The 12,616-nt window shown below is 40.3% G+C and overlaps 1 protein-coding gene across 1 annotated transcript; it reads left to right on the top strand.

The window, feature by feature from the left end:
* The first annotated feature begins 5,643 nt into the window (after positions 1-5,643).
* On the top strand, positions 5,644-8,093 carry LOC120735058 (nuclear factor 7, ovary-like). The gene is made up of 2 exons (XM_040034236.1): positions 5,644-5,687; positions 5,789-8,093. Exon 2 carries the CDS (start codon positions 5,806-5,808, stop codon positions 7,189-7,191), a length of 1,386 nt encoding a protein of 461 aa, XP_039890170.1. The 5' UTR covers positions 5,644-5,687; positions 5,789-5,805; the 3' UTR covers positions 7,192-8,093.
* The last annotated feature ends 4,523 nt before the right edge of the window (positions 8,094-12,616 follow it).

The following is a 12,616-nucleotide window of genomic DNA, read 5'->3' as shown; positions in this document are numbered from 1 at the left end:
AGCTGTGTCCTTGTTAGCAGCAAGCTAACATTTGTAGGCTAACGTGCTTGAACCTGCATTCTTATGTATGAAGTTTGAAACACTTCCTACACAACCTACAACACACTGAGTCAGGATAAAGAGATATCCAGGTAACCTCTGCGCACCTCACTTCTTCAGAGGGTACATCGCCATGGTTACAGAGTCTGCAGACCTAACTTGCACTGGAGCAGATTATTTTTGAGAATAGAGTTCAGCGGGAGCATAACTATCACCTGTGGCCAATCAGATCTCTGGAAAACATCATTATTTCTGAAAACCCCCTCAGACCTCAGAATGCTGATGGTCAGAGAGTCTGAAGCTTTCCAAGTGAGCTTCAGCGACAGATTATTACAAACTTTTTTAACCTGATCAGAAAACAGGGAATCTGTATTTCACTTTACTCTCAGAGTATCAGACACCACCACAGCTGAAACAATCAGTCACACACATCTAACCATAAATTTACCGAATTAACAATTATAATCATCTAGTAATAATCATCATTATGCAAATATACTGTTTATAAGATTGGGGTAACCTGCAGTCAGCTGAGACTGAAGAAGTCACCTGGATGAGTGACGAAATGTTTCTCCCACTGAAAACGCTACGTCCAGATGAACAGAATCAACTTTTGGGGATTCCTGTCTGATCGGTTCAATGCAGATATTATACTTTGTTGTAACAGCATCAGTCTTTACATCCAATCTCAGTAGGTGGGGTCATCACCATAGAGACAGACTGGTCATCTTTCTTATGAAGTTTAAAGTCATATCTGAGGTCATGTCCGGAACTGAAAGTACAGTCATGCAGTAATAAGATGATAAACAATTACCAGATATCTCCAGCAGGGGGCGTGCAGAGCTGACAAACTACCACATAGCTTCCTCTCTTCAGTCGTTACACATGAGCTGAGGAACATTTGTGTCTGAGCAGCTTTCATAGTAAATGTAAATATTTTGGCCAGAGTAAAATAATCTGTTTTATCTGAAGTTTATGTCTTTAAGACATCCCTGCAGTTCAAGTCAACTGGTTGATTTGTGTTTTCTGACATCTATCTTTGTAGACAAACATAACACTTATTCCCTCACTCATAGCAATTCTGTCATATGTACTGTATGTAGTTTCATGAGCTCATAGAGTTACTTTCATTTACTTAACAGAGAGAAACTGTGACAGAAATGTCCTGAAACCTGAAAAGATTTTAAATTAAACCTGTTAAACTGCTAAAACTAAACTAAAGAGAAGAAGAAGAAAAACTATCTGGGATCCAATTTAGTTTTTGTTTCATCACTGCTGAGTCTTGTCCTGTGGAGGTGGCTCTTCTATGTTGTGCCATGTGCTTGTGAAGTGGCTGTTTGGTCTCTCCAATGTAGAGGTCTGGGCATTCCTCGCTTTGAGGATGCCAATGTTCACATTTACGGTTTACGACACCAACTCTCTGCCATTTATAATCCAGTTTTGAGATCCCTTCCCAGACGCCTTAACGCCCACTCACATCCTGGGTCATCTGATCTCAGGAATTCGCATGATAAGGTGGGGCCAGGTTTCACAATGAACTCACCTGAAACCCTGGCTGATTGGGACCCACGCCCAGTTTCACACCTTGGCTCAAGCAATTAGAGGATCATCAGGGGGTCCTTTTGTCCCTCTGTGGGGGGAAACTCCCACTAGGTTTAAATCTGGGACTCTCCACCATTTGACCTTAGAACTGAAGAAGCTTCTCGGATGAAACGTCTTCAAGCAACTTAAAGAAGTCCAGACGCTTTTCTTTGCAAGCTCCTTTGACTACAATGACCTGGATGACTGAGAACCTTCACTGACACTCTTTGATATGGTCTTTACATGACACAAAACATACACAAACTGCAAGATGTTCCGTGTGCCCATCTCAGCCTCATCAGCCACAACAGAGTACGCCTTAGCTTCCTTCATCTCTTTAACTATATTTCCAGTTATTTCATGTTATCTGGTTATCAACTCATTTTGTGAAAAATGAGACAGATAGGTCGTATGTGAGACAGGACTGTGATTTTTCAAAGATGGATCAGTTTTTTTCTGCAGCTTCATGCACTCAAGAAAGTGATTATGACTGGTGGATTCCTGCTGATCATGGCCACAGAATGGTATTCCTTGTTTTCCAAGGAAACCTGTTACAGCTAATGTCAGAGATTTACAGTTAACAAACAGTCAGGTGAATAAACAACACCGAGACACTTGTGTAGGTTAACTTGCTGCACGGGTGAAAAGCTCAGAGCGAATCACACCGAACTGCAGTATTAGTTTATTTTTATAGGTTACATCGTCAATATGCAAATATAATCACATTTCCTGTTACGCAGGTCCTGATGCTGTCTGTGTGCGTGTGTGTGTGTGTGTGTCACAAAGTATGTGTGTTGCAAGTCAATTTCTAAGAATAATATAATGCAAGTCAGCTTCTGCGGATATGTATTTCTGTACTGGTCTCTTGTCAGTGTCACAGGGTCAGCTTCCTGTTTCTACAGAAAACTGTGTCTGGTGAAATATGTATAACATAACTTTTGAAGCATAAGCAAATAAAACAATAAAAACTCCCTAACAGCTAAGATCCAGTGGAGATACTGTCGTCTTGTTTGCTGATCTAAGTTGCTCAACAACATCACCTTGATTTTTTGTGGTTTTAAAGCTGTGCCAGCAGATCATAAAAGACGAATGGCTGGAACTCTTTTCGTGCTCCTTAAAGGCATCTAAAGCCCTCTTCCAGTTGCAGAACCCTGAATGACTGAGGCCATCTTTTTGTATTTTGCTTCTCACAAATGCAACATGAAAAACAGAAAGCAAAGTTCCACACAACAGAATACTCCAACCATTTCAACTTTTAAAACCAACTCTTACTGATTGACCTCCGAACTGGCTCAGTGGCTACTGTGGGAGGACATTTTGTCTTGGATTTAGGAACTCTCCTAAATCATCTCCTGCTGCTCCTTCTAGTAAACCTCCTTCAGCTGTCCTTAACGATCCACCTGCTGCTTCCTGCAGTTGTGTTTTGGCTTTCTCTCACTTTCCTGATTTCCCCTGACCAATCTGAAAGATCACTATTATTTAATGATCCCTCTGTGTTGGTCTTCATGAGTTTGTACCATATTATTTTCTAATTCTACCAAAGTACACTATTTAGATTCAGAACTATATACCTGTATCAACTATATAACTATAACTATGTAACTATTTAGCCTTGTTGTGCAAACAAGCCCGCATAACTTAATAAATATAGAATTTGAAAGTAAAAAATTGTATCTAAAAAGTTCCACTAGGTACTAGACACATGGGTCGTGTCCAAATTCATGGGCTGCATCCTCGGGTTGGGTCGGGTAGGCCGGAAGTAAATGGTCTAACCTTCTGATTAGCGTCACCGCTGTCTCGGTGGAGTTTAATAAACTCGGCCGTCTGCTTCTTGCTATCTAAAATATAACAGGACACTGGCGTAAATTCTCGACCGTCTCACACTTCTGTTTAATCAGTTTTCTGTTTGACATTTAGTCAGCTGTGTAAAAACCAAGGAGGAACCCACCCGGGGGATTAATAAAGTTTTATCTAATCTAATCTAATAACTTTAATCTCAGCCAAACCAATTTACTCACGAACAAACAAAACACTGAAAAAAGCCCAACAATAACATTTTTAGGTTGTCTAACTGACTTATATATTACGTTTAACCTGAGTAGCGAAAGTCCACGGTGATCTGAAAATGATGTGCTGGAAGTTGTGCCGTTCTCGGCCACATCAGTGACCCTCGAGCTCCCGGCTAGCTATCGAGCTGGTGGGTAGCAGATGTCTCCGAAAACGTCGAAGCACTTTGGCAAATATGCGATATCTTGATAAACCGAGCAGATATTTGATGTTTACACAGCTACTTTCTCGCCTGAAAATATGTTAAAAGCTTATTTTGTGACCCAGAAAAATTAGTATCAGTAATTTTAAAACTTAGTAGCGGTCGCCATTGTTGGAAACTGGAGTTTGGCTGGGCCGCGCTATGAATTCTGGGATATGGTAGGCCACGAAGGACACACCCGACCCATCCTTCAAATTCGGGGAAAAGGAGGACGCATTTGTCGGCTGCATTCGGAGGAGTCTACGAATTTGGACAGCCTTCGGCGCGTCGCTGTGACGTAATCGGTCTACAAATGCGGCCTCAGGAGGATGCAGCCCATGAATTTGGACACGACCATGTTCTGATGAGTTTTGGCAAACAACCATTTGACCAACATGTCTGTCTCACCTGCTATTGTTCCATCTCTGTTCTGCTCCTCTCTCTCCCTCTTTGTGTTGACAATCAAGCCAAACACCAACATCATCAAATATACAGTTGAAACCAGATATTTACATACTCTTACATACTCAAATCAGACTAAATATTTTTTATTGATAAATATAAAAAACATATTTGTTAACTTTAAGAGTAAAGAGAGAAACTATCTGTATTTCTTAATTGTAAATGGCACCAAATTGTATTCAAAATTGAGCCACACTTATGGAGCTTCACAATTCTTTTCCAGGTGTTTTGGTTGACGTCTCTTGATTTTCCCATGTCAAAGAAACAGGCTCTGTGTTTTGTCTTATATGCATCCACAGCTGTGCCACCAGTTTACTCACATGGACTCTACTAACCTATCAGAAGCTTCTTCAGCTCAGAATGAATCCTCTGCAGTTTTCTTATTAATTAACAATAAACTTAGTGTATATGTACTCCTAAAGTTGATGAAAGTGATTAAAATAGACAGCTCCCTCTTTTTATTCTGACATTTAACCAATTCAAAAGATATTTCAATATTTATTTATCTAAAACAGAAAAGTTCACTCTAATCTGATGTTTAACAGTAAAAAAAAAAGCTCTTGTTTTTCCCTAAAGTGTATGATAATATCTGGTTTCAACTGTGAGTTATTTAGCTGTGGAGGGTAACAACTGAAAATATGAAACACACATGTAAGCTAAGACTCTCTAAAGAAACAGCATTGTTGTTGTTCGGCTTTTCATTTCGCCATTTGTTGGTTCACTCGAAGAGTAAGTAACGTCATATGGGTAAAGTGATCAGTTTGACATCAGTCTTTTGTGATACACCGTCATATTTACATTATTTGTACAGTACGGATGATTTGCTTTGGTACCTGGTCAAACTTAAGCTCTCCTCCGGCTGCACTAGAGCAAACTCGCAGCAGCTTCTCCCCCCTCGCTCACATACGTAAGTGCTGTGCTCAGTCGTGCCTGAGCTCGGATCGTACCAAAATCAGGGGGGGTTTACGACTGTGCGCAATGTGCTTCAAATATTGTGTGTACTTTTTGTTTTATACAGTTGTCATTCAGGCATCTAACTATGAAACAAATTACACTCCAAAAGAGCCCCGGGCTTCTGAAAAAATAACCCGGACTTAAGACCAATACGCCCGGCCCCCTTCCCCCGCTCCGCCGATGGGGTTTGGGAAGTTGAATGAAGTTCCGCCCCTAACGTCATTCACATGCGACAAACAAGGAAACAGACTATTTTTCTTCCTCAGTAAAGAGAGACGCACAGACGATCAGACTGAGCTCAGACCAAACTAGCAGCTTCCTCTGAGTGAGTCCAGCTACAGGAGAGAAAAGTGGAAAACTCCAACACTGCTGCTTCAAGCTGCTGACGCTCCACACACTGAATGTGAGTTTGAGCAAAAACACGACTCAAAGGAAGTTTCAGTGAAGGTGGTAGAGGAGGGAGGGGAGCCAGGACTGACTGTACTTCCTGTCTGCTGTTTTCAGCTTCACTCACAGACTCAATGGCTTCCAGATCAGAGGAGGATCTCTGCTGTCCGGTCTGTCAGGAGGTCTTCAGAGATCCTGTTCTTCTGTCATGTAGCCACAGCTTCTGTAAAGCCTGTCTGAATAGATGGTGGATCAAAAAACAGATACGTGAGTGTCCAGTTTGTAAGAACATATCTTCAAAGGATGATCCACCTTTAAACCGAGCTTTAAAGAACTTGTGTGAGTCGTTCTTACAGGAGAGAGATCAGAGAGCTTCAGAGGCTCTCTGCAGTCTGCACTCTGAGAAACTCAAACTCTTCTGTCTGGACCATCAGCAGCCAGTGTGTGTCGTCTGCAGAGACTCAGAAAATCACACCAACCACAGATTCAGACCCATCGATGAAGCTGCACAACAACACAAGAAGGAACTTCAGGAAACTCTGGAGCCCTTAAAGAAGAAGTTAAAGGTTTGTGAGGAAGTTCAAGTGAAGTTTGATCAAACAGCAGAACACATTAAGGTCCAGGCCCGACACACAGAGAGGCAGATTAAGGAGCAGTTTAAGAAGCTTCACCAGTTTCTAGCAGAGGAAGAGGAGGCCAGGCTGGCTGCACTGAGGGAGGAAGAGGAGCAGAAGAGTGGGATGATGAAGGAGAAGATGGAGGCTCTGAGCAGAGAGATAGCAGCTCTTTCAGACACAGTCAGAGCCACAGAGGAGGAGCTGAGAGCTGAAGACGTCTCATTCCTGCACAACTACAAGGCTGCAGTGGAAAGAGTCCAGCGCTGCCCCCTGCTGGATGATCCACAGCTGCCCTCAGGAGCTCTGATAGACCAGGCCAAACACCTGGGCAACCTGACCTTCAACATCTGGAACAACATGAAGGACATGGTCTCCTACACTCCTCTCATTCTGGACCCAAACACTGCTCATCCAAACCTCATCTTGTCTGAAGATCTGACCAGTGTGGTAGAAGGAGATGAACAGCAGCTTCCTGATAATCCAGAGAGGATTGGTTTTTACTACTCTGTCCTGGGCTCTGAGGGCTTTAACTCAGGGACTCACAGCTGGGATGTCGATGTTGGAGACAGTGCATGGTGGAGACTGGGTGTGTTAGCAGAGTCTGTGCAGAGGAAGGGAATCATACAGTCTGAATTATGGACTATATTGTTATATAAAGGTACATACTCATCATGTTCACCATCAACTGGATCCACTGCTCTCTCAGTACAGAAGAAGCTCCAGAGGATCAGAGTGAATCTGGACTGGAACAGAGGAAAGCTGTCGTTCTCTGATCCTGATACTAACACACACATACACACCTTCACACACACTTTCACTCACAGGATGTTCCCATACATTTGGGCTGATGAAGTGAAGGTGTTGCCGTTGAAGGTGTCAGTGTCAGTGCAGCAGATGAGTTGAGGATGATGATGTTTCTAATGTTGTTTTCTGTCAGTGAGTTGAAGCTGTTAAACTGCAGCTGTCCTCCTGCTGCCTCCTTAAACATATTGTTGAAACCACAATTCATATTTTGCTTTCATTCACTTCATTCAAGCCAGTACTCGCTATAGGTCATGTTATGTAAATAATCTCCTCACTGAATACAGACTTCAACTGATCCTTGCCTTTTCCCTGTTTTGCCTAGATTCTTGTTTTCTAGTTTTTAAGACTTTGTGTTCGAGGATAAAACCAGGGTTGCTGCAGCTTAAAGGAAAGTTAGATTTACGAATTTTAATGTCAGCTTTGTTCTTGTTAGGAACAAGCTAATAGCCAACTTGCTCGAATGTGAGCTGCATTTCTTTTTGCATAACACAAAGTTTGAAACACTTCATACACAACTATTCCTTGTATTTCATGAAATGTCTTCATTGTTGTTTTGAATGTGTTGCTGTATGGAATATGCAGTTTGTATGAGCAAAGTTAATATTGTTAATATATTTTAGTATTTATATTTTTTTGTAAAACTTATTTTGTGTATTTAGTAATTTAATAAGTAAATTCATGGTTATGATTGAACTAAATTAATTTTTATTGCATTATTGTTGGATTGGTTAAGTAAAACCATGAATACGTGTGCCTTAAAGGCTTGGTTTATAGTTAAAAACCCAGCATTGTGGATTTATGCAAATGAGTACATGCGTTGCTAAAGGGGGGAGTGGGAGAGAAAAAAGTTAGTATAGCAGAGGCAAGATGCTGCAAGAGAGGAGGACAGAGCCACAGTTCTTCTACTGTAGTTTTTTTTGTTGTTCTTGAGGATAACTTAGTCCTGATTACTCCTATAAGATTTACAAGCTGTGGAATAAATTTTTGTTTATATCTTTTCACATCAGAGTCCTGTGGAAGTTTTTTTTTTTTCTCCCCTCTTCGCATGAACATACACAATTGAAGCGTGGGAAAACTGGTCTCATGGCTATACACAGTGGGAATGTAAAACAAGATGATGGTAATAGTTTTGTCCGGGTTCACTTTGCGTTGATCCATTGGTACTGCAGTATCCAGTCCCGAATGAGCAGCCATCAGACTGCTGAACACTTCATAGACACCTCACCTTCACTTACCAGAACTTCAACATTATGCACTCCATACCATGCCATTTCCTTTGTACAATATCCAACTGCTAACCTCTGTATATTAATTTTTTTAATTGTATGTATATGTACGTACACACACACACACACACACACACACATATGTAGTGAATAGTATTTTGATTTGGTAATGCCTCAGGGCTCCAGTAGGGGGATTTGCACCTCTTGTGCTTCAGTCAATACAGATGAGCTGGAGCTTCTTTCATCTCTCCACTATTTCCCCTGTTTAAGGTAACTGCCCACTGCACAGAACTCTATAAATGTGGCAACACGTTTTACTGCTGACCGTTAGCCCATCATCATTGTTCATGGTAATGGTAGAGGTTATGGTGGACTGCTTTTGCTGAGGAAGTTCAGCTGAACTCCATTGCTGTGCAAGCTACATTTCAATAGTGCTCCGCCATATTGCAAGATGGGTTTTCTGCCACTGTCTGTATTTAAGTTAACTGCTGAATGACATGTACAGCTCTTAAAGTATTAAATCTTAATACTTTTTTCTTATTAAATCTTAAAGTATTATATCATTACAGTGGAGAGCCAGTGAATCTGTCAGCTAACATATGTGAGTTAAGAAGATGTATTTACCTTATGTTACACTTCATGTTGTGTATTGTCTAAGTTACGGTTATCAGTTAAAACAGAAAATAAGAGTAACTTGGTTTGGAAACTGGTCCTGAGACTGAGTACCGTAATTGTTGGGCTATAAGCCGCTACTTTTTGCACAAGCTTTGAACCCTGCAGCTTTTAGTCAGGTGCGGCTTTTCTATGGATTGTCCATGATTTTTGTGATATCGTAAGAGGATTTGTTTTGTTTGTTCCGCTGTTGTACGGCAGCGGTCTCCAACCTTTTTTGCACCACGGACCGGTTTATGCCCGACAATATTTTTCACGGACCGGCCTTTAAGGTGTCGCGGATAAATACAACAAAATAAAACTAGTACCGGTACCGAAAAAAAGAAGATTTATTCATAACACACGTGAAAAGACCCAGGAAAACAGAGTTAACGATCAAAACGATAACAAAATAACACTAAAAACCCTGAAAACTATACATTTCACACCTGAACCTCAACTCTCGCGGCCCGCTTTGAGTGTTCACACTAGAGCGCGTTTGCTGTCACATTTTATTTGTAGTGTGAACAAGCAGACAAAAAAAATCGGATTTGATCAAAAAATCGGAATTGAGCATTAAGACCTGCAGTGTGAATGTAGCCTAAGTAAAGCTAGTTTTCAGCTACGAGCCCGACACGAACCGGACGTATTAGCCAGAGGTCCCTTTACTACGGTTCGGAGCTGCTGACCTGTTTTATATACGCGCTGAATAGTTTTCTACACGAGATTGCTGCAAAAAGTGCAGCCTTACCTAATGTCCACCTACTGTTACTCATTTATATTAAGATTTTGACATCTAGTTGGTGTTGGTATGGCGAGTAGCCTTCAGTAATAGTAATAAATCACACAGCAATAGCACATTCATGTAGTTGTAAAGTATTCAGAACACATTACTTCTATAATCTTTGGTGGAATACATTTTAAAATTAACCTTCCCAACACTGTCAACAGGTTAGCACCTCATACCACAGTGCATCAAAGCAGTCTCATGAGCGCTGGGAAGGACGAGCCCAGAGCCCAAAACAGACAGTGCAGGAGATGACAAGGTTAGTAATTGAATGGTGAAAATTATACTTTATCTTGATTGGCAAAAGAAAAGTAAATACAAAATCTGCTTCTCACATATAGGGCATTTACAAGATTTTTTTTTTCAAAACTTCAATTTCTTTCATTACAGCTGTCCTGTGCCAGAAGTTCTGTTGACCCACAGTGAGAGGCATCATTTCAGAAACACCAGGAAGACTGAAACTCGTCGCCAGGATCAACCAGGGCTCGTGATCTTCACCAGCAGCTCCCTCACAAGAAGGATAAAGCCAGCATTTCATGAACACTAATGGAGACCTTTGCTTTGTGTAATGTTAGAAGTACTCAGATAATCCTCAGAGGGTCTGGACTTTTACATAATATCATAGAATAGAATTCAACTTTGTTGTCATTGCACATGCACAGGTACAGGGTAATGAAATGCAGTTTGCATCCATCCAGAAGTGCTTTAGCCATGATATAGATATATTAGCAATAATATAGATATGTAAGTATATTACAGAAATGGGTCTATTATGGTATGTAATATGTACACGGTATGAAGTATGTTGAGAATATTCTATAAGTATGTACAGGCTGTAGTGAGTACAAACTATGTACAGGCTAAGAACAGGATATAAATATGAAAAACTACAGAAATCTGAGATATACAGTTATACAGAAATGTGAACTATGCAAGTTATAAACAGTTGTAGGATTAAAAATTATCATATGTACAGAATGATTATTTGCACAGAACTATACAGTAGTGCAGTTAAGTAATAGCTATAGCTATAAGCTATAGTAATAGCTTTAAGTCCTGTAGAAAGTTAAATATATGTTGTGCTCACTGGTTACTCTGGTATGAATGACTCTGAATTACTTTATGATAAATAACACTATTGTCAAAAAACAGTGAAAGAATTCCAGATCACAAGTTTTTAGTTCAAATACAAGTAACAACCTTTGACTTTAATCAGGTTTTATTTAATTGTGTCAGAGAAAACATCATGTGCTCTTCATGTAGCTGAGTACATTCAGTGTTTAAAACAGAAGTTGTGCAGGTCTGAGATCAGCAGTTTTCTGAAACACCAAACTGAGGTAGGCTACTGTTTTTTTTTTTTTTGTTTGTTTGTTTTTTTTGCTTAATTGGTAGTAGGCTTTCGAGCCTATACAGCTTGGAGTAAGACAACATGCATGAAGAGGATGATGTGGACAAAAAAAAAACTGAGGTACTGTTAATGCTGATGTATAGTGACACAGTTACAGGGGTGATTAATCCTTTCTTTCATTAGAGCTGTCCTGTGCCAGAAATCCTGTTGACCCACAGTCAGAGGCATCATTTCAGAAACATTATTTGTTTTATTTATTTATTATTTGCCTAATAATTCTGCACTGTGTGTGTGTGTGTATATATATATATATATATACACACACACACATATATATGTATATGTGTGTGTGTGTGTGTGTGTGTGTGTATATATATATATATATATATACACACACACACACACACACACATATACATATATATGTGTGTGTGTGTGTGTGTGTGTGTATATATATATATATATATATATACACACACACACACACACACATATATATGTATATGTGTGTGTGTGTATATATACAGGGAGTGCAGAATTATTAGGCAAGTTGTATTTTTGAGGGATAATTTTATTATTGAACAACAACCATGTTCTCAATGAACCCAAAAAACTCATTAATATCAAAGCTGAATGTTTTTGGAAGTAGTTTTTAGTTTGTTTTTAGTTTTAGCTATTTTAGGGGGATATCTGTGTGTGCAGGTGACTATTACTGTGCATAATTATTAGGCAACTTAACAAAAAACAAATATATACCCATTTCAATTATTTATTTTTACCAGTGAAACCAATATAACATCTCCACATTCACAAATATACATTTCTGACATTCAAAAACAAAACAAAAACAAATCAGCGACCAATATAGCCACCTTTCTTTGCAAGGACACTCAAAAGCCTGCCATCCATGGATTCTGTCAGTGTTTTGATCTGTTCACCATCAACATTGCGTGCAGCAGCAACCACAGCCTCCCAGACACTGTTCAGAGAGGTGTACTGTTTTCCCTCCTTGTAAATCTCACATTTGATGATGGACCACAGGTTCTCAATGGGGATCAGATCAGGTGAACAAGGAGGCCATGTCATTAGTTTTTCTTCTTTTATACCCTTTCTTGCCAGCCACGCTGTGGAGTACTTGGACGCGTGTGATGGAGCATTGTCCTGCATGAAAATCATGTTTTTCTTGAAGGATGCAGACTTCTTCCTGTACCACTGCTTGAAGAAGGTGGCTTCCAGAAACTGGCAGTAGGACTGGGAGTTGAGCTTGACTCCATCCTCAACCCGAAAAGGCCCCACAAGCTCATCTTTGATGATACCAGCCCAAACCAGTACTCCACCTCCACCTTGCTAGCGTCTGAGTCGGACTGGAGCTCTCTGCCCTTTACCAATCCAGCCACGGGCCCATCCATCTGGCCCATCAAGACTCACTCTCATTTCATCAGTCCATAAAACCTTAGAAAAACCAGTCTTGAGATATTTCTTGGCGCAGTCTTGACATTTCAGCTTGTGTGT

This window comes from Simochromis diagramma, unplaced genomic scaffold (genome assembly GCF_900408965.1).
Source record: "Simochromis diagramma unplaced genomic scaffold, fSimDia1.1 OVJJ01000747.1, whole genome shotgun sequence".
NCBI classification, from domain to species: domain Eukaryota; kingdom Metazoa; phylum Chordata; class Actinopteri; order Cichliformes; family Cichlidae; genus Simochromis; species Simochromis diagramma.
This window is presented reverse-complemented; position numbering and strand designations above follow the sequence as displayed.

Excerpts from the sequence above, each read along its gene's own strand:
- LOC120735058 (XM_040034236.1), top strand. The coding sequence starts at position 5,806 with ATGGCTTCCAGATCAGAGGAGGATCTCTGCTGTCCGGTCTGTCAGGAG.